Here is a 23,550-nt window from a genome sequence, read left to right as displayed (position 1 = left end):
AGGAAATAAATTTAAATCTGTAATGAGCTTTTTGTATAAATAACCACCTTTTTACATTTGTTTTGAAGCGGTCTCTCTTTTTACCTAAACAGACAACTTTTTATTTTATTATCAACTGAATTTTGTATTATGTATAATTACTTGTAATTTGGTGTTTTCTAGTCTACTGCAAGAGGAACTGTGAAAAATAATTAAGCAGAAGAAGGCCCTGAGAAAACTTTATTATTCTGAATCTGAAGATTTATAGATCAACAATATTTTGTACAATAATTCAAAGATTAGACACATCATCTATCCAAATTAGACCTAAAACAAAGGTGGAAAAAATGCTGCACACGTATGGAAAAAGTGAGATATTTAGGCGGTGGTGTTTTTTTTTTTTTTTTTTAAATCATCACAGGTACAACAGAAAAGACCTTGATTGATGTGCTGACCCAAAGAAGCAATGCCCAGCGTCAGCTTATTGACACAGCTTATCAGAAAGCCACTGGAAGGGTAAATGAATAGAAAATTTACAGAGCCTTGAAAAAGCATTTATACCCCTTATTTATTTATTTATTTGTTTGTTTATTTTATGGAAGAATCGTAAAATAGCACATAACTCTGAAGTGAACAGAAAATGATATGTACCTATTATCATGTTTTCTAATTAATCTGAAAAGTACAGCATGTTTTTGTATTCTGCATCAGATTTTAAAATCAACCTTACAGTTGCATTTCAGTTTGTGTCTCTAGCTGTTTTGCACATTCAAAGTTTTGCCTCGTTTTCTTTGGAGAATAGCTCCACCTCAGTTAGATTTCAATGGAAAGTATTGCCTTTTGCCACAGATTCAAAATTGTTCTTTGGTCTAGACTTTGACTAGGTCATTTTAGCGCAGACATGTTTTTATTTGTAAAAAATAGTTCTAATACTTCACTATTATGCAACTGTTTTGTGTGGGTTTATCACATAAAATCCTAAATAAATTTCCTCTAGGTTAGTAGTTGTAACATCATGTACAAAAACATTGTCTTTTTAGAGATAAACACAACACTAAGTTTCTTATGTCCTTGCGTTAGACATTAGTGGCTGATCTAAAGGGCGACACCCACGGAGACTTCGAGGACTTGCTGGTTGCTTTGGTAACGCCTCCTGCTGTCTATGACTGTCATGAAGTTATAAAAGCTATAAAGGTGAGACTTATTATTAATATGCAGAATAACATGTGCTGGAGTGTGGATTTTCAACTTTTTTTCTAGTCGGTTTTAAAAAATAAACCATTATACGAACAATTTTCTGTCCTTGAATGACAAAAAAAAAAAAAAAGACATGTAAATCCTGATGATTTATTGTACAGTTTGTTCAAAACAGCACTTAATTACAAACTCTTCCTATATAAGTTAAATGTATTTCTTGAGGTTTTATTTTAAAACCATTGTGTTTTTACATCTAGGGTTCAGGGACCACTGAGAGCACTCTGACAGAAATCTTTGCTTCCAGATCCAACAGGCAGATTAAAGCCATGGCTGATGTATACCTCAAAGGTAGGTCACTTAAAAACAAAAGCCTGAAAGTAGTTAATAGTTTGTTTAAATTGCAAAATGATTGTGAAAGTGTTCACAGTCTTTAGCAGATTGTGCTGTTTTATTCCAGAAACCGGAAGATCGATGAGAGATGATCTAAAGTCAGAGGTATCTGGGGATTATGGCAAAGCGCTGCTCATCTTGGCTGAGGTAAAGCAAATTAAACTGAAAGCATGCTACAATGCACCACTCCCTACAGCAGCACATTCATCTAGTAGGTGGGAAGTCAACATTCCAAAATATTCCAAGAATTTCCATTTATTCAAACAGTCCACATGCTGAACACTTGGAAAGCGTATTAATAATCTGAAACAACTGTTGAAAATTTGACTTGTCTTAATCTGAAGGTTAAATTCAGTGAAAATGTTTCCATTTATGTTTGTAGATGTAGTAGAAAACTTGTCAAGCTTTAAGTTATGTTTATCTGAAATGTTTAATTTTTAAGTATATTAAATCATTTTCTGATTTCTATATTTTAACTTAACATTATTGTTTAATAAAATGTAATGCTTATCTGTCCACTTTTACAGGGAAAAAAAGATGAGAGCACCAATGTGGACACAGCTAAAGCTAAAGCAGACGCTAAGGTATCATTTTCAGTTTGAACTAATTTGACTAAGTTATTTCCTTGTTAAGCAGCTTCTACTCTTGTAATTCCCTGACAATCATGCAACCACAAAAACATGGGAAGCCTTAACATTGCATGGCCATATTTGTTTCCAACAGGTTCTGTATGAGGCGGGAGAAAAGAAGTGGGGAACTGATGAGGCCAAGTTTATCGACATCCTGTGCCAGAGGAGTGTTCCTCAGCTTCGACAAAGTAGGTTTGCCTGTTATTCCTTCTCAATATGTGCAAACTATATTACTGTTCATTTGAAATGTTTTTATACTCACCATGAGGAGGAATGTATAATATTGTTGGATGTATTGATTGATGTCGAAAAGCAACAATCTCATGCTGATTTATCAAACTGGAATCGGTAAAAACTGATTGTATTAGCATCAGCAAGTTGATCTTCTGAATATAAAACTTTTTAAAACCAATTCCTCCCATGAAAAAAAACAAAAAATAAGTCTGTTTTTTTTCGGACAGTTCTGACTGAGTATAAGAATGTTAGCAAGAAGACTCTGCAGCAAAGCATTGAGAGTGAAATGTCTGGAAATCTGGAGGAACTCCTGGTTGCTGTTGGTGAGAAAAAGTTTTTACAGCAGAAAAATAAGCAGTCTTCATCTACTGGAAGCTTTTTAATATTAACCCCAACCTATTTTCTAACTAGTGAAGTGTGCCAACAATGCCCCTGCATACTTCGCCGAGAGGCTTTTCAAGGCCATGAAGGTAAATTCAGTGCTTAATCTAGAAACAAACGGCCACCTGATACTTTTTGATTATTTTGTTTTTGTGCCATATCAGCCTGCTCTCGTTGGTTGGTGGTGTGGAAAGGAATGTTAAGCCAGTAAAAAGGAATGTTTTACTGTTGCTGCATCAGCAGAGTGACTGGTTTCTAAAGCAGACAACAAAAGAATAGTGAAACTGCACATATAAAGCAAAGCTATCACCGAAGATCAAATGAGACCAAATCATTTTGATCAAATTTCTCAAAAAAACAATGTTCAATTTGATGCTCTGTTTAGGGAGCAGGAACCACAGAGTCCACGCTGACGAGGATCCTGGTCAGTCGGTCTGAGATCGATTTAATGGATATTAAAGAAGAATACAAGAAGCTGTTTGGATATACCCTCTACAGCCGGTTAGAGGTCAGCACACCGGCTGGATCCCTCTTATGAATGCTACAGCTTAAATCTATCTTATTTCCAATTATGATTAATTTCAGTCCTCATTTTATATCTTTTTTTTTTTCAGTCTGAAGTGTCCGGTCATTATGGAGAAACTCTCAAGAAGCTGTGTGGCCAAGATGGCTGACTTCTCCCATGTCCTCAAATACAACCTGGAGGAGGAGGGATGATCAATAACCACCTGAAGGCCTAATAACTGATCAGTTTGACTGATCGTAACCCAAATGAATGGAAATAATCCAGTAATGTTCTCAAATATGGTATTCTGAGTTTTATATACCTAAATGTAGGTGCCACTTTGTTGATAATGTACTGTTACTGTAACATTTTGATATGAGTGCCTTCTTTCCTCATCAGAAAAAACACTCCATTTCTTTGTTTAATAATCCAATAAAGTTTTAGGCTGAGGAAAAATAAAACAAATTCACAAGTCAACATGTATGTAAAAAAGATTTTATTTAACAGATTTGTTTATATTACTATAGCCGACCCCAACACAGGTCATGAGAACTTTATCTCCACCTTTCCGTTCATCCTCTAAAGGCGTTTGGACTTCGATCTTGAACATAATCTGGAAGAAATCTCTGATGTGCCTCAGGAACTCGATCCTGGAGGAAAAACAGAAGACGGTTTTGTTTTTCCACTGAGCCCTAAACAATTGCATCATTATTTCTTTACATCCAACTTTTTATAGCTTAACATTGAAATAAAAGTATTCTCAGAAAAAATAAATAAATAAATTATTCCTTTACAATCAGTTTTCAACCTTACCTGAGCAAACGGTAGAGTGTTTTGTGATGGCACTGCCAATCTTCAGTTATCATAGTACTGTACTTGAGAGGAACACAGCACCGGTACCATGATAGCTGAAAATGGACAGTTCATAGTTCGCTCCCTATGAAGACTGGAAGAGGAATTCAGTTTGAACTCTGCTTTAGTTCATCCTCTCATGTAAACTAATTGTTTCCAACTTGTATATGGATTTGAACTTAATTTTGAAACATAAGACTTTACAGATCATTCTTTAAATATAAAGTCAGTCATATTTGTTACAAAGATTAAAAAGATGTTGGAAAAGTATTAATACCCCTTGAACACGTTCCCCATTTCGTCACATTATGACCAAAAACGAATATATTTTACTACAAATTTATGTGACACACCAACATTGCAGTGCTTCACAACTCTAAAGTGGGAGAAAATTATATATGATTTACAAAAGTTTATTTTTAGTAAAACTTGAAAAATATAGTTTGTATTTGTTGTCGGCCCCCTCTACTCTGGCGCCCTTAAATAAAATCCAGCCGGAGAACATTTAAATTATCCACCTGTTATGAAATCTCACTTCCACAAAGACCTCAGAGCTTTGTTGTAGAACATTAGTGAACAAACAGCCATTCAAGGATGCAGTAGTGGAAGAGTTGGGCTATAAAACAATATCCTAAAGAACTTCTTTGTCCATCTAAAAAAATGGAAAGTGTATGGCACAACTGCAAATTTCTTAGTTCACAGATATTTCATGAAAGAGGTGCTGTAAGACTGCACATCACGCTTAACATACTATTCTTACTGAAAAACTTGTAGATGGCAACATCATGCTGTGCTCTTCTTCAGCAGATTCAGCCAAACTGCTCAGTGTTGATGGGAAGATGGACAGAAATAAATACAGAGCAATTCTCTAAGAAAACTGTTAGAAGACAGAATTAAAGAGCAGAGCTTTTACTTTCCAGCAGGACAACACTAAAATTAAGAGCCAGAGCTATGACGAAATGGTAAATACATGCATGTTTTTATGTCAGGATGGCCCAGTCAAAGTTCAGACCTAAATCCAACTGAGAATCTGTGGCAAGACTTAAAAACTGATATTGAGAAACACTCTCTTGAATCTGCAAAATACAATGAATCAACTTTCCGTTTCTAGATTTGTAAAGCTGGTAGAGACGTACCCCAAAAGACTTACAGCAATAACTGCAGTGAAAAGTGCAAATTTATTTAGTTTTAGAGTTTAGCTACCAAACCAGGTCAAGTAGAAAAGTAACTACCTGCAGAACTGAGGTTCTTTCGTCACAGTAAAAGGTTCAGAAAATTGAGGCTTTTCATGTACACAAGTTTTCAAAGTACTTGATGACAGCTACTTACGTATATGGTGAGAGGGGTCCGAGCAGAACCTTTGACACATCCTGTTGGCCAAGGGTCATCAAGAGTAGCGCCAGGCTCTGATTGGATGAATCCACGCAGCCGCCCTACAGGGATTAAAAAAAAAAGAAGCTGTTTTTTAACACTGAAAAACAGCAAAGTACGTCATAGAGGTGGGGAAATTTAGAAAGAAGCGTAACCTGTAAATGAGTCTGAGCTTTAAGACAAAAAAAGAAAAAAATCTTTAGCAACTAATTTTCTAACAACACATTTTTAAGGCTGTATCCTGTTATTGATAGATGTGTAATTTTCCCCTGAATCTTCCCACCTTCGCTTCATATCTTGAACACGAGACATTTATCAGGCAGAGGATCCACTCTGTGCATTCACGTCAATAAACGCCCCAGTGCGTGAACAAGAGCTGTGCGAAAGTTTTCAATTTTCAATCCACAAGCAGAGGGTCGTACACAGCTGGACACACCCTGGTGCACTTTCTAAACCGTGTTTCTCTGCCATGCAGCTTTTAGTATAACTCCAAATTTTTGGTGCTTTGTGCATCTGTTTTTCTGAGGACCTTTTTTGGCCCAGTCGTGCAGTCCTGTGGCATCGTGATAGCTTGCCAGCAGAATTATGATTCGATTATGTAATCACAACACTGAAAACGTTGTGGAAGGATAGCTACACATTTTACATTGTCGACAGGGCCAAAGTTTTAACTGAATTCATCAGCAAACTTGAAACCCATGCGCCACCGCTTCCATCATTTTGATAGAAAGATGGATTTAACTGCAAAAATAAATGTTTAGCCTTTAGATAAAAATTAACTGCAAGCTTAAAAAGTGATAGTGGCTAAAAAGCTTACCTTTTTCACCTGGAACAAAAATGCATAATTCCTGGGAAAGCTGTGCATCTGCACCTAACTGCTGAGCAAACTAAAAAACAAGGTGCAGCACTTGAATGGATAACTGCCACTTTCACACCCCGCCTGCCTTTCGGATGTGGTCAAAAGTCCCAGGGGCCCAACAGCCTCCAGAAAGTGACTTATGGAAAAGTCCCTTAAATCCTCAGAGCGACATGTGACCCATTTTCTCAACAGACACAGGAAATAAAAACACTAACATTTAAATGCAGAGACCAAAACAATATGGCTAACATCCAAATATTCAGAGACATTAATCAAATCTGTAAATCTGGTACCAACAGGGCAGCTTTTAATATATAATTGATGAGCAGAAATGAATGCAATAGGTTAAAGCCAAAAGCTTGTTTGCTAATGCGAACTTCGCAATTTGCTGCCACAATTTATGGCTTTATGTTCAAATAAAACATAAATGTTAAGCACACAAAGATTGTGCCGAGTAATAAAGAAGCAGATCTAAAACAATAAGATTCCCACACTAAAAGTCGAAATCTAACAGAGTGGCACACTTACATCAGCTCCTGTTGAGTGTTGACGTTGCCTTAGAAAACAAGTTGTCCACAGTGTTTGGACAGACCACTACTACCCGACTGTACTCATTAACCATAAAACAAACAGAAACATGCAGGGCGCCCAGTCATGCCCCTAAATACAAACCTGAAAATTTTCCTTAAATTTAAAAACAAACTTTTCCAATAAGAATTTCACCAGCTTTTACAAATACCCTCTCTGCTGTTCATTTTCCTTGCTAACCTTATGGGAATAATACAAAACAAAATTTTACTGTAAAATGTAAATTTCTTACAGCAGCTTTAGCCTTTTTAAAATGGAAACATTTCCAAACTTACCGCTCTAGAAGGCAGCAAAGAGAAACTGGTTTGCTCTGCATTCTGTCGCTTGGACTTAAGAGGAGACCTCAACAATATTCCTCTTTCAGAGTTAATCAGCGCTACCCTGACCAGCTAACTGGACTCACATGGCTCCGATGAGAGAAGCCCGAGTCTTACAGCCGTGTGGAGGAACGCCGAAGACACAGAATCTCATTGTCAACGCTCGGTGGAAGCTGCCTATTTTACCCCCGTCGCCAAGTGAGGTGATCTGTGTGCGTGTACAGTTAACAAGCACGTTATCTCCATCAGTGGTCAGGGCAGGACAAACATGCAGGTGGAAAGACATTCCACCTCACATTTCTTTTTTTTTTTTTATCTCGAGTTGAGAATTCCTGGTTTGTCAAGCATCTTTGAACAAACACTGATCAGCTTCACTCATCAAGCTCACAGGCAGGCCTCCTATAAATGAAATGGTTAAACTCTGACAGAGTTTGAATGATAGTGTAAAAACTCAATGAAAACATAAATCTGCTAAATGCCATACTGCACTTGAAATTAATGCATTCATAACATATATTATATTTTCCAGACAAGTGGCAGGTTTTTTTTTCAAATTCTGGCTGGTCCCATGATATATTTTCTTTCCTCTTCATATTTCAATTTCTGACTGATGTGTTAACTTAAATGGTGATTAATACTGACGGGCATGGACCAAGGATTAAACCTTTCCAACTGCGGCCACAAGAAAAGCTAAACACCAGCTGGAACGAACATGGACAGATGAACTGGAGTGATATGTTTCACTTTAACTTATTTGTATAAGCGAAAAAATGTCAGAAAAATACGGCAAATCAGTAATAGTTCAGAAATATGTTATTGTGTTAAAACGAGAAAAAAATAAAATAAAAATTCTGATGTTGTGCAAGTAAATGTCTTCCAATCTTACTGCCCATTCTCTCAGGCAAAACATTATGCCCAAGGCTCATTGTTGCATTTGAGGCGGGAGTGGTTGACAATCCAACAGATGAGCAATGATAGCTGAAATTTATTAAATTGCTGAAGTTGCGTTAAAGAGAAAGGCATCAAAATACACAGGACATTGCAGAGTGTATATTCAGACAGCAACCCTCACATCAAACCAAGACACACTATAGGAAGAAGGCAGCATTGTGCAGAAAGTGCAAAGCTTTGGAGAATGTTCTGCTGGGAAACTTTATGATCAACCAATGGATGTTACTCAATCAAGACTTAATCTTCCTCTACATACAAGAACATTTTGTGAGCTACCATCATAATAAAGTTTAGGAAAAGAGGCACAGATGCTGCAAAACAGTTTCTCAGCTGATCTGCAGACAAGTCATTACCAGAGAATGTGGGTAAACAAAGGCAGCAAATGTTGCAGGGAGTTTAATGTGTTAAGCTCATGTATGTCTGGTATTTCCAATAAAATTTGTATTTCATTTGTCAAAGTAAGAAAGGAGGCAAACTATTTATAATTGTTTAGTTTATATTAGATTTATTTATATTATTATTTATTTGTTATATATGCAAGATTGTTAATTCTGTTAACAAGCAGAAAGTTTTCAGCTTCAGTATTCCAGAACAGAAAAGCAATAGTAAGAATTTAAAATTGTAAATGCATCGACCAATCTTTCACAAAATTTTAGCATTTTAATTATAGTCATATATTATGAGAATGGGGCTTTTCTACTTTTATAATATACCTCAGTTATGTTACAGAGCAACTCTTCCTGTAGGTTTTGTCTACATACAAGTCGGAGGAAGCACAAAGAAAACCTGTTTTGAGTCAAAACACCAAACAACCCTCGGTGCAAAGATGCTTGTTCACTGAAGGTTTTTTTTGTAACCATGTGCGCTGAGACGACGAACCAGTCGTGACTGTTTATAATTCAGCACAATCATGCATGTAGCACAGTTAACATGTACTGTGAACTTTTTAGATTAAAGAATGTGTTTACTTTGTAAAACATTAAATTTTTTTGGGGAAAAAAAAACAAAACTTACCTTGTTCCTTCTTAACAACAAACCACTTTAAAATAACTGAGGGCTCGTGTTCAATGTGAAAATATGAGAGTATTCAAAAAAATCATACCCGGTAAACCTCTTCCAAGAGCAATTTGGCACAATTTTTCCCAAGGTCTTCAGGCAGGACAGGGTCTCCTTGTCCCTGTGGTGTGGATGACATTTCTGCACTGAGAAAGCAGCCGTTCAGCGTTTCTGCCACCAATGTCAGACCAAATCCTGGAGACCTGCAGTCATAAAAACAAATTACGACTCCATAACTGAATGCCGAGAGAAGGAGAAATTACATTTTGATAAGCTGCATTTACAGAGACTTACTTGCCAGAGTTGGTTCCTTTCATGTGGTCTGTGTAGATGTAAATGTCAGGGAGGAACTGGTTCAGGACACTCCTGGCTGACTCCACAATCCGGTTTCCCATCTGAGGAGAAACCCGGACCGAATATCTGAGTGTAGAAGGTCAAAGAGCTACGAGGAGAAGTTTAGAAAATTTATGCTTTAATCGTTCAAATCCAAAACTGAAATTTTAATTATAATTAGAAAGACTCAAAACCAGACAAATAATTTCTGTTATCTTAATAAACTTAGTTTTAGGTTAATGTAGCAGTGAAAAACAATCTGGTGCATCATGACAATTGTGTTTAGATACAAAAAATAAGTCATGGAACTAATTCACCACTTGAATAATAATTTTCCTGGCAACTACTCACATATGTAACTTTTACAAATGTATTTAATTTGTAGTACTAAACATGTTTTATTCATAAATAATAAAAAGTAAATAAGTAAAATAAGCTTGAGAAGGATACGCCACTCCTCTGATTCTCTTGATCTTTCCCGGCTCAGTCAGCTGGACTGGTTTGATGGTTTTGCGGACAGGACATGTAAAAACTACTTCCCCTCCTCCGCCAGGCGCCATACCCCTCTTCACCACCTGAGGGAGTAGCATCAGGGAAAGATTGAGAAAAAGCTCTGCTTCACATCCAAACATTTCCTGCAAAAGATGCCACCCTGTTCCTGCTAGCGCATATCTAAAGTCCTCACCTTTATTTCAAAGGCCTCTCCATCAATTCCAAACTTCTTCATTAGAGGAAGAGCTGTGGACTTCAACAAGTCGATCTACAAAATACAGAGCAATTAGAACATAACATTGATAAGATGATGCAGTATAGGACTGCTTTATTTTCAAGAAGCTGGCATGTCTATAAGTCAAAAAGATAAAAGATGCACATTTAAACACGATGGTACAAGGAATAAAATCAGGAAATTCCAATATTTTTAATTGTTTATCATTGCTTTCCATACATATCCAGACCAAAAAAACAAAGAAACCAAACTCCTACTATGTTACTTTACTTTTTTATACTGCACAGGAACTCTAATACTATTAAAAAGGTGTACAAAATCCTTCAACCATGTTTAAGCATACCGTTGGGTCAGTGGGATCATTTGTGACGCCCTTAAGCGTTGCCTTAAGGGGAGTTTTCATAAAAGGCGCCAGCATGAGCAAAGCCTCCAGATAGTATCCTACTGAACGCTGAGGGTTACAGTCATGTTCCACAGGGCCTCCATACAGCAGGCCAGGCTGGTAGAATAACACAGTACCTGGTAGAGATAGTTAAAAAAACATCACTGAATGTATCAGCAACCAGTTAAGATATTATTAGCAAAAACTTAAACTTTGCAGAAGACAAGAAGTACCAGCAAAGGAGATCGTTTACATTATATTCGTAATTTATTTAACAAGAAAAAAAACTGCTCAGAAAAACATAAATAAAATAGTATTCTCTTATGAATTTATTTATTTGTTAACAGTAAGAACAAGGTAAGAATAAATGTTTGACATATAAAGATGTATGAATGCAAAAATCACAGGACAAAGCTGATTTTTCGTCTGGTGCTCTCCATTTATGAATTACCCTTGCAGAGTCTGGTTCTTATTGAGTCTCAGATGTAATAAGCATCAGTACCAGCACGTATTTTAATACTTACCAGTTTGATTAATCTCGATTCTGGAGCCATTGGTCACTTTGTCGAGAAGTCTGATGAAACTGGCTTCAAAATCTAGGACAAATAAACAGAAAGTTGCACTACAAGAAGCAAATAAACGACCAATTAGGAGGTTAATACGACAAAGTTACGTTTAACAGAGTAACCCGCATAAAGTGTTTTTTTTCTTTTCCTAACAAATTTGTGATTTCTTTATGTAATACTATTTTTGTTTAAGAAATGTAAAATTTTACTAATATTCAAAAACAATAACGTTAAAAAAGTGACGAAAATATGTCTCGAAGCACTGTTTGAAAGGTTGTAATAATATTGACCACAGTTTTATGTAATTCACATAAGAATACCATCATTTCCCCTCCCTGACTGCCTGTTATAAACACACACTCCCAACTGCGTAGCAGCTAGCCCGTTAGCCTGCGAGCTAACAGCAGGGCTGTAACTCACCGCGAAGCCCCGGCTCGTCGTCTCTGGAGCGGATATTTTTTATTTTAACATGCTTCCCGCTGAGAGTCGACAGAACCAGTCGCTGTCTGAAGAAATTGCAGCCGTCGTAGGTCAGTCCGTGGCTTGCCATGTTATTGTTGTTGGGTATTGGCGTAGGTAAAAATCCACGTGTGTTTGTGCAAGGGAGACATTAGAAGGAGGGGAGTACGGCAAGACAGGAGGGTAAAACGGAGTACAACAACATGCTGAAGTTGGTTTATGGTTCATGAAAGGGCTACTTTTAAAAAAATACTCATTATTCAGTGTCAGCTTGTATATTTTTCTCAGCTTATATAAGAAATTTTAATTTGGGTTGGGACTGAACAGGAGAATTCTGAAAAGATATAGATTAACTTTAAAATATATTTTAAAAAATTGTGACTTTAATCTGAAGAAAGGATTTTTGTTATAGTGTTACTATCAGTATCATTTTGAATTGCCGCTACAACGCCGGAATTGCTTTTTGTTTACTTAATTTTTTATTTAAGTTAATTTAAATGTTTTTAAAGGTTTCATAACCGATGATTAAATTGTCTATGTTATTTATTTACCGCAGGGTAAATAAATAAAATAGATAATGTTTAACAAAACAATGTGATATAGATGTTGAAAAAGAAGAGCGTCGACTTAGTTCTTGGCCAAAAGAACTGTGAAATTGCATTCAACCCCACTGACAATTCGCAATACAACTTCGACTTCCTACTTTAAAAAAACAGTTCTCTTAAAGAGCCATGGTCACCATGAAGTGGGTGCAGATTTCTACCATCTTAAGCAACAAATTGTGAAAGGTACTTTCTGCAAACATTCTTTTATGAACATATATAAACTGTTTTGAAAAGATTTGAGGTCAGGGTAACATAGTAAAGTAAAAAAGCACAAGAAAATTCAAGAAATTGTTTTTAATCAAACTACACACATTTCCTTTGCTTTGTACAGAACATTACTTTCATAATAAATTTGACCAGAAATTTATGACATTCTGATCTCCGTATGTGTATCACTGGTGAGGTGTAAAAACAAAGCAAAAGAGACAATATTTTAAAGGTAAAGCAAAAATAGTGCTTTCATTATGGGCCACACCTTATAAATGGCTTAAAGGGATATATATGTATATATATGAAATGTGTGTTTTGTTAACGTTGCACTTTATAAAACTCATAAACTCATATCAGGTGAGTTGTATTAATTTTTGGTGCAGTTTATTAATATAAACACTACTCAACAATTTGAAAATTATAAAGTTTTTGTAAAATCTTTTGTAGACCACATAGAGCTACTGACCAGGTAATCTACTATGCATCAATTATTAAACACCAATTTGTAGGACTACATACTGTAAATTGCATTCATTTTTTTTTCTTTTGTGGATATTTCACCACAACTTACTGCAGCCTAGTGGTCCATATCATTTTAAATCTGATCTTTCTGGCATCAACTGCTTTGATGTTTTTGAGGTTTGGGGTTGTTCTTAGATAAAGTGATTTTTTTAAAATTATTTTTTATTAGCTCCTGACAGTAGTGGGGGGAAGCTTCGGCTTGATTTGATGTCAGTAGAGTTACACAGTTGCATATTGGTAAGATATTAACCTTTTACTAAGACCCAATTTTAACAACTCTGAACTATCCCTTTAAGAAAAAGACGCTTCCCTCTCCACTTAATCGCTACTTCTGCCCGGGCCATTCCCCGGACGACTGTGAAGGAGCGCACCCGCCACCGAGTTACTAGGCTGTCTCGTTTAACCATTCATTAAATTTGAATGGGCGTGGCTAGAACAATATTTTTTAAGGCGTTCAATACAAAACAAATGCTTAAACAGCACTTATATATTTTATTCAACAATTATTTTTGTGAATAGGATTTAGCAAGTGGACTTTTTAGTGCAACCTCCCTCCAAAGTTGCAGGACTGACCGATCAAAGGCATCGAGGATTTGAAGGGATTAATCAACGCTACCTTCCCTAAAAGCGTTTTTAACCGGCAGACCAATTATATAACCGCATTATACAATAAATGGATCGCCACTAAAGCAAATGCAGAAACACGGAGAGTTTCTGCGCACGCTGAGTGGGAAAAATTGACTTCCTGCACGATGCGCGTCGTCTTTCTGAGCAGATCTCCATCTGCCTCTGCAGGCTGAGCTGGCTTTCGTCTTCTTCCTCCTTCTCTTTCCCTTCCTCCTCCTCCTCCTCCTCCTCCTCCTCCTCTTCCTCTTAGCTTCAGCACAGCCCAAGGAAAAGAGAGGGTTGACACTGTCTGCTTTAAGACTCGCCCCATTGTTGCGTAGTTTGCAAGGGGGGGGGGAAGAAAAAACAGTCTACTCTCCCTACGTGCTTCGATCTAGTCTGATTGGAGCAACCCAGACGGGTGTTTTTCCTCAGAATTCTGCTGCAGTTCTGTTGGGAACTATGGTTCTGCAGAGAGTGATCCGTGCTGTCATCATGGGACCTCCGGGATCGGGGAAGGGAACGATGTCTGCGCGCATCATCAAAAGTTTTGGATTGCAACACATGTCTAGTGGGGACATTTTAAGAGCCAACATCCAGGATAAAACAGGTCAGTTAAAACCACGAGCAATTTATCTTTAAGCTTGAATAAGATTTTCAAACACAATGTACTTTCTACTGTACTTTTCCTTATATTTCCATCTTGTGGAATACAGACACTTGTGTTCTGCACGCTGTGATAAGAGCACCACCCTTAAATATTTCTTATCTTGCTGCTACATACCACAGATCAGTGGCATAAAACTGTTTTTTCTCTTGTTAAGCTAAAGTCAAACAGGTTTGCAACTGTAATGAAGGTGTCCTTTTTATGTTTGCACTGCAAACATTTACACCAAACACCTGAACTTTGAAAGGCAGTCACTTCTTAAATTCACCTTGGAGGAACATAAAAAAGGAGCTGTAAAGATAAGTGTCAACTGTGAACTTTTGTTCCCTGGGAAGGAGGATTGGTGATAAAGAAGCCTTCTATAACAGCTGCATGACAGAGAAATCATTGGGGCAGAGAAGATGTTATATCTGCACTGAATCAGGAGTCTTCTACAAAATTCAAATGGTGCATTTTCTTCCCCCCGTTTTCCAGTCTGTCTTAAGTTTTGCAACTATTACCCTTTAAAATTGAAGCAAAATTTAAAAACTGCTGATGCAGGCCAGATGGACTAAATATGTATACGCTGCAAAAATGCATTAAGTTCAAGGACTAAATTTAGTCAGTTCTCATTTATGTATTGCAGGATTGTTTGTGTTGAGAAAATCAAACACGTTGCTTGATATTTAGTTTCATTAAATGAGAAGTAATAATGGCTGATTGAATTTTTCTCTCCAGTCTTCTGACTTTAACTACTGACCTTTTGCCAGCCAGATTGTTCTACAGTTTCTCATTAACCATTCTCGGAGAAATGCAAATTTGGTTTGAGACTTTCCCTAGTACTAACTCTTTGCATTGCAGCAGAGAAAGTCCTGTATCAATGCCCTTGATATTAAAAAAAAACATATATCTTGCAGTTTGTTAACTTGTTTCCTTAAAACTGGGAGAAAAAAACCTTCAAGAGTTCTTGTTGTCGATCGTCAAGTCTGACCTTTTGCACTGCTTCACGCTCACACCGGAAGCAGAGTCAGGAAGTTTTGGCAAGACTTGTGAGAAAATGATTTCCTTCAGTTGGATTCTGACCTCCTCGAGTGAAAATGACAAAAAAAACAAAACAAAACAAAAAAATGGTTCCACCTTCTCAGTGTCCTTCATTCTCATTGCTTGGTTTTTTTTCTTTCCTTCACACCTTGCAAAACTATTCGCAGCCCTTGTACTTTCAAATGTCCTTTTGTTATTTGTTTTTTATGTAATACAAAATAAAATCTAAAAATATTGTTTTAGTATATTTTAAAATAATATAATTATTCATATTTAACCTAAAAATCCCTAAATAAAATCCAGTGCAACCAATTGCAATCAACAGACTCGTAGTAAACAGAATCATCTCAGTAGAAATGCTGCTTTTGTGTAAAAAGGTTTGTAAGAGGAGATCATTGAACAAGCAGCTCCATGCAGACCATGCAGAGAACACATCAGACAGCTCGGCGATAAAGCTGCAGAGAGATTTAAGATAGGATTAGGTTATAAAACAATGTCATACATTTTGAATATTTCCTAGGGGACCGCTCAATCCATCCCCCTAAAATGGGAAGACTGTGGCACAAATCCAAACACTGGAAGACATGGCCGTCCACCTGATCTGAGAGGGTGGGGAAGGAGAGCATTAATCAGAAAAGCAGCCATTGTAACTATTCAAAGCACTCTCTGTGGTGGAAAAGTAACACTGTACCTTCCCCTGAAAACACTGTCTCTACTGTGAAACGTGATTGTGCCAGAAAAGGTAGATGGTGGATTAAGCTAAATATCCACCTGGAAATACTGAGAGAAAAGCTGTTCCAGGATAAAAACGACTTGAGAATGTTGAATCTTTCTGGAGGAGAGTGATCTTTAATATACACATTAATGTTTATGGATATAATGAGAAAAAATGTAGAAAAGAGACATGATTACTTTTGCAAATCACTTAAAATCATTGTATGCAATCTTATTAATAAAGACACAAACAGTCATGGCACTGATCATTATTTCTTCGAGTCATTAATAAATAATTTTGTTCATCTTTTATACCAGTCAAGACAAATTACAACTTATAACCATGTACTTTGGATTTTTTTTTACTTTTTCAAAATTTAGAATGTAAAATTTTTGACTGTCTTGAATTCTGTATCTTTTTTCTGACTTAAATGACCTCAAGTAACGTCTATGCTTGTATACTTCGAGTTGTGTAATGTGCACTTTTCTTGCTGTGAAGCTATACTCCAGTCATTGCTTCCCAGCTTTTACGACCATAATTTGGTGGCATTCGATCCACTTTATTCTTTCCTACACTGTTAAAATAGATTGAGAAGACATGATCATATGTGTCAACTGGCTACAACACAAATCCATCTTTTAAATGCAGTGTAATCTCTGCATTTAAAATATGTAGAGATGCTCTTTTTTTTTTTTTTGGTAAATTCTGAAGATGAAGATGCAGGAAAGTTTTTCTTCTCAGCATATTCAAACGTTGGTATTGTTTAGTCTTAAGACATAAAACCAAACCTCAGCTGTTCTTGTGAAGCAATATAAGTCATTTTAGCAACCACGGTAATGTCTCCCTAAAGCCGATGACTGGTCTGAAGTCATCAATTACTAAATTAAATCCTGCTCAAAGGACCATATGGCTGCTGTTTGTTTTGACAGTGTTTGAGGAGCCAGATTAACGGCTGGTTGTTTGCGGACTGAAGCTTCAAATAAAAAATGTTTAGGAGCTTACTTCTCTTTAGCAGCTGAAAACAGTAACAACTGTCCTTTTGTGTGCCTTTCATATTTGCTGGAAACCAGCAGATGCTTCTGATGCCAAAACCACCTGCCACCATAACTTTTAATCTTATTGAGTTTTATATGACAGAGTAAGATAAATTATTGTAAAATTAAGGACATATATTCATCATAGAAATCTATGATGCTGCCCCTACCATTTTCTGTTGGCTGGATATATCGTTCGATAAACTAAACTTGCTTTAAACATGAACCTGCCTGCTGTGTTCCTTGGTCTGCATGATACTTTTTGTTCACTTATGTTCTGAGGACTTCACAGTGCATCTATGCTTTATACTGTAAAAAAAAAAAAATCTGTTTAGATTTTATAGTGGTGCACAGTAAAATTTTGACATAAAAAATCTGTGATTTGCAAAACAATTTAAAACTGTTTATTTAAAGTGAAGTCGCCATAACTAAATTATAAGTGAAAACATTTCTCATGAGGTTAAGTTAGAACCAGATGGGTTCTACTTAAGAAGTTACTCTTGATGTTAATTATCAGAAGAAAGTGGTCTGAATTGTAAAACTAACTACAGATTTAAAATGTGACAAAAGGTGGAAGAAGTGTTATCAAATGATGAAATACCTTTGCCAGATCCTTGCAATGAACTTAAATAAGCTTTGAGATTGATAAACAAAAATGCCATGAAAAGAAAAGAGAGCACTTTCTAACACATGAATCTCCATCTTCATCGTCAGAGCTTGGACTGTTGATGAAGTCCTGCATCGATCAGGGACAGCTGGTACCTGACGACATCATTTCCCGTCTCATCCTGAATGACCTGAGGAAGATAAACAGCAGCGGCTGGCTGCTTGATGGTACGAGGCCTCGCTTGTCTGTTTCGTTTGCTTCTTTTCTTGGAAATGATAGCAGGGGGAACACCTTATCGGCATTGCCTGTTTGAGATCACACGACCTGTGTGAAGCAAGCCACCAACAGTTATTTCTAGTTTTTGATAAACCACTCAAGAGAGCCGCTGCCTTATTGTAATTATCTGCATGGAGATTTTGTGGTTTTTTTTCCCCCTCCGTTTGCTTGCCTTCCTAACGTCTGTTCATCTGTCCTTTATTCCCAGGATTTCCTCGGACTGTGTCCCAGGCAGAGGCTCTTGATCATGCCTTCTCTTTAGATACAGTCATCAACCTGAATGTCCCTTTCCAGACCATCAAGGAAAGGCTGACCTCTCGTTGGACTCACATCCCCAGCGGCAGAGTCTATAATATAGATTTCAACCCACCAAAAGTTGCTGTAAGTATCCCCTCTCTGTCATATGATTTTTCACTCCATAATTCATAAAAAATGACCAAGGGGAAAAAAAATTCATGTCCAAATATGAGAAAAGTAGATATATTTCTGAGGGAAGCTCATTTTGGATCTGTGGGAAATTATTCCCAGAGGCAGACTGAACAAACATTGATTTCTGACCAGGAGCAGTGTTGACCCAAAACAACATAAAGGTGGAAAATATATGGGAGCAGAGAGAGGAGAGTGACAAGTGGTCCAGCAGGTCACAGCTGTCATGGTAACTTAATCTGACCTTGTTAAAAGCTTTGCTGTAAAATACCGAGAGGGAAAAAACCCACATGGCTCTACTTTCCAGTGATCCAATGAGACATGAAGGGATGGTAAACTCGCAAAAAAAATTACCCCAGGGAAACAATTGGCGACTTGAAGGAAATGGTTGTCATGTAGACTTGGAGAACATAACCCCTCCCCCACCTTGTCAAATATGTGTGTCTTTGTTAAGCCAGTTCTAATTTTTTTAAGCTGGTTAATTATTGCTCTGACTGTAGATGTGTGGCTATTTTCTTGTAGTCCGACTACAAGACAATACTAAGGCTACAACTAAATTCATATGTTCATTTTTCTTTCCCATTTTGAAGACTGGCTGAAAAAGGTAGCGTCTATGGTGGGTTTGTGATATAAAACATATCCACAGTCATCGACTTCATTTTTTTTTCTAAAACTTTTATGGAACCTTATACAAATACATTCATAAGGTGTTTTTTTTCTTATCTTTACCATGGGTGCCAGTAATGACTGGTTAATTATCGCTCGATACATTAAACCCTCTGTAAAAAGCTGTAATTTTCAAATTTGGACATATGGTTTAAAATAGTTTTTTTCTAGAGGCAGCATGAGTGCTAGAGGTGATATTATGATGCATGACATAATCGGGGGTCTATCTCTAATTAGTGCTTCTGTTTTAAAAAGATTATGGTGTGAAACTGCATCTGAGCAACAAAAATGTAAGAAGCTGCCCCAGATTGAAATAACAGATGGGAGAAGTAGAAGACACCGCCTCTGAAAAACAGATTTCCAGATAACTGATTGAAATGGGAAATAAGAAACATTTTCAGGCTCAGATTGAAAGTAACAGAAATGAGAGAGAATTAGAAGCAGAAGGCGGATAGATGATTTATAGTTTATGTTCCTTTGGTCACATGTCAAGATTTCCTGTTCATTGTTGAGCAGCATCACATATGTGGATCATGATTGGCTTCTAGTGCTCATGTTTGGCAAAGGAAATGTTTAGAGAAGGAGCTTGATCAAAGAGGCTAAATATGTCGTGGTTTCCTCTTCATTCTAGCTCAGTAAGACTTGGAAAAGTAAGATCTCAGAACCCTTATTTTCCTTCTTCTCAGCAGATCAGTTGTTTAATAAATAAGTATGTCTAACTTAAGCAAGGACAAAAATTTGATCTCAACATTTTTCTGGCTTACTATTATGGTTGATTATTAAATACATGAAATTAATATATTGTTAATCATTTAATGGTTGAAAACATTAACAATGAAAAATATGAATGAAAATTCATTAGCAAATTATAATTTTGTAAATAAAATACTTATGCTCTTTTTATGATATTTATTACTATTATTATTGGCATCACAAGTAAATAATAATTACATCAGTGATGAAATTTAAAATAAATAAGTTACTTTCATTATTAAGTAATTATTATTAGCTTTCTGTAACACCCACAATTTGTACATTTATTCAAATATATCCAACTCACTTTAATTGTTATTAATAAATAGATAAAGTTGCCTGCATGTTTCTCGTCCTCTCTCCAGGGTTTGGATGATGTGACAGGAGAGCCTCTGGTTCAGAGAGATGACGACAGACCAGAGACGGTCACACGGAGACTGAAGTCCTATGAAACCCAGACAGAACCCGTCCTGGAGTTCTACAGGTAGATGCAACGTACAGTAAATCAAATATAGAATAAACTGAATTCAGATAGTTCAGTTTAGAATTGATGATGTATCAATTATTATTTTTATCAGTAGTTTAATTTTTCTTTTTAAAATAAAAAATGTGTGCAAAGACTATCTCACATTTTTGCTAACAATTAATTTCTTCAACTTCCTTTTTAAAATACATTGAAGAAGCTTTAATGATGTTCACACAAAACCCACCAGACTGCTGTAACAATTTCCACACAACATATCAATTTACCTTTTGGATTTTGTAATTTTTCCATGAGGTTTTCAGTCTTTTAAGCTTCCAGACAGTTTATTTGCATTTAGTTCAGCAAGGAAGAACCAGAGACAATCGGCTCCTCTTATCCTGAAAAATGACGTTGATCGTCCTTAGTCATGTGAGCACTGAAAGTGAAGAACAAGTGAGTCTTTATTAATGGCTGAATGAACTAATTTAAATAATTTCTCTCAAGAATTGCACCCAGGATGCAGTTTATTTATGCTTCACTTGCTTTATCTGAATAATTTAAATCCTTTAGCTTTATCTCTGGATGGGTTAGAAGCATTAGAGCTTCAAGTAGTCGAGGAAAAAAAATGCATAAATGTAGGTATAAGGTCACAGCGGATGAACCGTGACCTCTTCACTCCCAGTGACCAAGTGGCTGCCTAGGAATCACATTCCAAGGGAACTACAGGGCGGGAGGGGGCTCAGCTCAGTTTGTGTTTCTCCTCATGTCATGTAGGCAGAAATATGTTGAGTGTTCAGTACAGCTTAAGTTAAAATGTGGCAACCACAAATTTCAGTGTATTTCATTAAGATATAATATGTGGCTAACCAACATAACGCAGAAGGAATGGTTCCTTTTTTTTAAACACATGAAATCTGAAAAGTGTGGCATGCATCTGTAGTCAGTCGAAAACTCTTTGAATAAATACTACTCTTTGTTTCTTTTTTTTTTTGTACAACAATTATGAATAGGAACCAGACTTTTACCATTTTTATTTGGGTTGGTAATGTTTATCCGTTTTACCTTGCAAAGATTCTCCAGGTCTACCAGACTAACTGTGAGAATATCTTTTCTCCATAACCCTCTTCATCTGACCTCAGAGATTTTCTGACAAATTTAGATCTGGACTTGAGCTAGGTCATTTATAAACTTAAATTATTCCTCTCATGAAGTGCTTCTTAGATTCTGGTCCTCCAAGCACACTGCCTTCTTCTTTTTGTTTATTGGCAGTTTGCAAACAGTTTGCCTTGAGAAACACAAGTTTAATATTGAAAATTCTCTACAATCTGTTGATGGAGGAACAAACAGATCCTCCTTTCTTTGTATAATGCCAGACTTCTCCCAGTCAATTTTTTTTTTACCAACTTGACAAAATCCTCAGCTCCATCTAAAGAATGTTGTCCTTGGAAGAAAAGACAACATGCAGCTTTTGCAGTGTTACTGTTATTCTAGATTCTCTCCAGTTATGCTCGCTCCTGAATGATACCTTTGCACAATAAGGTTATTTTGCTCCAGTGTAATCTGTCTGCAAACCGGTGCTTTAGCTCAAGGATTCAAATGAGTAACTCCCAGGAAATCCTCTTGTGACAGTTCGAGTTCGTTTGAGGTTGACCTGAATTGATGCCAGGTGTAAACTTAAGAGGACTAAATACTAAAATTGCCTTAAAAGATCCTTCAACAATATTAGTTCAACACTTGTGTAAGCAGATTTGTTTGTGTTATCAGTATAAAGCTTGCATTATATGTGCATTTACTTTTGGCAGCCTTTATGAATACTCCTTTCTGAGTTTGTGTTTATTTTTCTCTTCCCAGGAGTAAAGGTGTGCTGGAGACCTTTACGGGAACAGAAACCAATAAGATATGGCCGCATGTTGAAGCTTTTCTCCACAGAAAATTCTCCTCCATTAGTCAAAGAGCTGCTTAGCCTCAGCAAAATCCAAGAACGGCTGAAGTTTACTGATGGAAAACCACACTGTGCATTGTTCAATCAAAAATGCATCATATAAGTAGTAGTTGAGGATAGAGTAATTATGTTTCATTGAAGGTAAAGCCCTAAAATTTGCAAATGAAGATTTAGCTCTTTTACTAAAAACAGAATAAGACTACTTACTACCTATGTTAGAAAAAAGTATTTTTTTAAACATGTTCTTAAAACCTCTGTGTTGTTGAAATAATTTGGGGGGAACTCAGATGAGTGTGTGCCTCAAACCTTTTTAACCATTTGCTGTTAGTGTGTCCACTTTGTGCCTTTATAAAGTCAGAAGTTAACAGGTGACTCAAACTTGGAAGTTTTGCAGGAGCACAACATGAAGGGGTTACATTGCACAAGATGCTGTAGGAGGAACGCGTCCGCTGTTTTGGCATGAACAAAACCAGGTTTAATTCTCCTAAATGTAATCCCAACACACACACAACCTGTAGAGCTAAACATCAGCAGCAGCCTTTTTAAAAATCATAAATCCTGGAAAGGAGGCTATTTTTTGTAGTGTAACAACAAGTGTGCATATCAGCCTAATGTGGCCCATTTCTTCTGCAGTGGCTGTTTCCTTTAAGCAGAACATTCTGTTGGGTTTGATTCTCATATATGTGCATGTACCTTTTGCTGCTGTTCAGCTTGATAAAGGAAGGGTTTTTAAACACTTTGTTTTCCTCTAATCATGGACCAATTGAAATGATTTATAAATGGACATTTATAATAATGGATATTTTTTAATTCTTAGAAGAAATATATTGCTTAACAGCTACTTTCAACCACCTCAGGTCTTACAAGTGATGCCTCTGAAACACTCCATTCTTATAAATTTCATCGTCCATTCCTCGTTGTGACTGTATTCCCTGTGAGCGATATTTGGCATTTATTTAGTCTGACCTGATGGCAGAAAAATAGATGAACACATACATGGACACATGTTATACAGGGTCAAATGTTGTTGAAAGGCATGAGCTTGTAGTTTTTGCACATTGTTCTGAATGTTTACCCTGTGATAAAGCCTTAATAATGCTTCTGTGCAGTGCACTGTGTGTGGTCATTCTGTTTTTTTTAAACACTTCCATGCATTGTTGAAATGCAACAACCATCTTTTCATATACAACTCAGATATTTATGAATCACAATAAATGTCTTGTACTGTACACTTGAATGACAATGTGTATTTTCTTTCATTG

At 36.5% G+C, this 23,550-nt stretch overlaps 3 protein-coding genes across 3 annotated transcripts; 2 read left to right on the top strand and 1 right to left on the bottom strand.

The window, feature by feature from the left end:
• Window positions 1–360: 360 nt before the first annotated feature.
• Window positions 361–3,792, top strand: LOC122819237 (annexin A3-like). Its single transcript, XM_044095803.1, has 10 exons — window positions 361–495; window positions 1,060–1,173; window positions 1,434–1,524; window positions 1,634–1,713; window positions 2,094–2,150; window positions 2,290–2,383; window positions 2,657–2,752; window positions 2,841–2,899; window positions 3,196–3,318; window positions 3,425–3,792. The coding sequence occupies exons 3-10, from the start codon at window positions 1,503–1,505 to the stop codon at window positions 3,482–3,484; spliced, it is 591 nt and encodes a 196-aa protein (XP_043951738.1). The 5' UTR covers window positions 361–495; window positions 1,060–1,173; window positions 1,434–1,502; the 3' UTR covers window positions 3,485–3,792.
• A 2-nt stretch (window positions 3,793–3,794) lies between these two features.
• rcl1 (RNA terminal phosphate cyclase-like 1) lies at window positions 3,795–11,990 on the bottom strand. The gene is made up of 9 exons (XM_044095800.1): window positions 11,738–11,990; window positions 11,276–11,347; window positions 10,713–10,888; window positions 10,328–10,402; window positions 10,093–10,217; window positions 9,604–9,729; window positions 9,356–9,512; window positions 5,497–5,600; window positions 3,795–3,965 (listed from the first exon to the last, which is right to left on the bottom strand). The coding sequence occupies exons 1-9, from the start codon at window positions 11,865–11,867 to the stop codon at window positions 3,812–3,814; spliced, it is 1,119 nt and encodes a 372-aa protein (XP_043951735.1). The 5' UTR covers window positions 11,868–11,990; the 3' UTR covers window positions 3,795–3,811.
• A 1,149-nt stretch (window positions 11,991–13,139) lies between these two features.
• On the top strand, window positions 13,140–23,517 carry ak3 (adenylate kinase 3). The gene is made up of 5 exons (XM_044095802.1): window positions 13,140–14,329; window positions 17,870–17,989; window positions 18,247–18,419; window positions 20,249–20,367; window positions 22,198–23,517. Exons 1-5 carry the CDS (start codon window positions 14,182–14,184, stop codon window positions 22,307–22,309), a joined length of 672 nt encoding a protein of 223 aa, XP_043951737.1. The 5' UTR covers window positions 13,140–14,181; the 3' UTR covers window positions 22,310–23,517.
• The last annotated feature ends 33 nt before the right edge of the window (window positions 23,518–23,550 follow it).

The sequence above is a fragment of the Gambusia affinis genome, linkage group LG17, assembly GCF_019740435.1.
Source record: "Gambusia affinis linkage group LG17, SWU_Gaff_1.0, whole genome shotgun sequence".
Taxonomy (NCBI): Eukaryota; Metazoa; Chordata; class Actinopteri; order Cyprinodontiformes; family Poeciliidae; genus Gambusia; species Gambusia affinis.
Note: the sequence above shows the minus strand (reverse complement) of the source record. Positions and strands in the feature narration are given on the sequence as shown.

Bases quoted from the DNA above. Each gene is read 5' to 3' on its own strand.
- LOC122819237 (XM_044095803.1), top strand. From the start codon at position 1,503: ATGGCTGATGTATACCTCAAAG. The intron at 2,151-2,289 runs GTATCATTTTCA...TGTTTCCAACAG, and splicing joins AAGCTAAAGCAGACGCTAAG to GTTCTGTATGAGGCGGGAGA. The intron at 2,900-3,195 runs GTAAATTCAGTG...TGCTCTGTTTAG, and splicing joins GGCTTTTCAAGGCCATGAAG to GGAGCAGGAACCACAGAGTC.
- ak3 (XM_044095802.1), top strand. From the start codon at position 14,182: ATGGTTCTGCAGAGAGTGATCCGTGCTGTCATCATGGGACCTCCGGGA. The intron at 14,330-17,869 runs GTCAGTTAAAAC...CTTCATCGTCAG, and splicing joins CAACATCCAGGATAAAACAG to AGCTTGGACTGTTGATGAAG. The intron at 17,990-18,246 runs GTACGAGGCCTC...CTTTATTCCCAG, and splicing joins CAGCGGCTGGCTGCTTGATG to GATTTCCTCGGACTGTGTCC.
- rcl1 (XM_044095800.1), bottom strand. From the start codon at position 11,867: ATGGCAAGCCACGGACTGACCTACGACGGCTGCAATTTCTTCAGACAG. The intron at 9,730-10,092 runs GTATCCTTCTCA...TTCTACACTCAG, and splicing joins AAGAGAATCAGAGGAGTGGC to ATATTCGGTCCGGGTTTCTC. The intron at 3,966-5,496 runs GTAAGTAGCTGT...TTTTTCCTCCAG, and splicing joins GGACCCCTCTCACCATATAC to GATCGAGTTCCTGAGGCACA.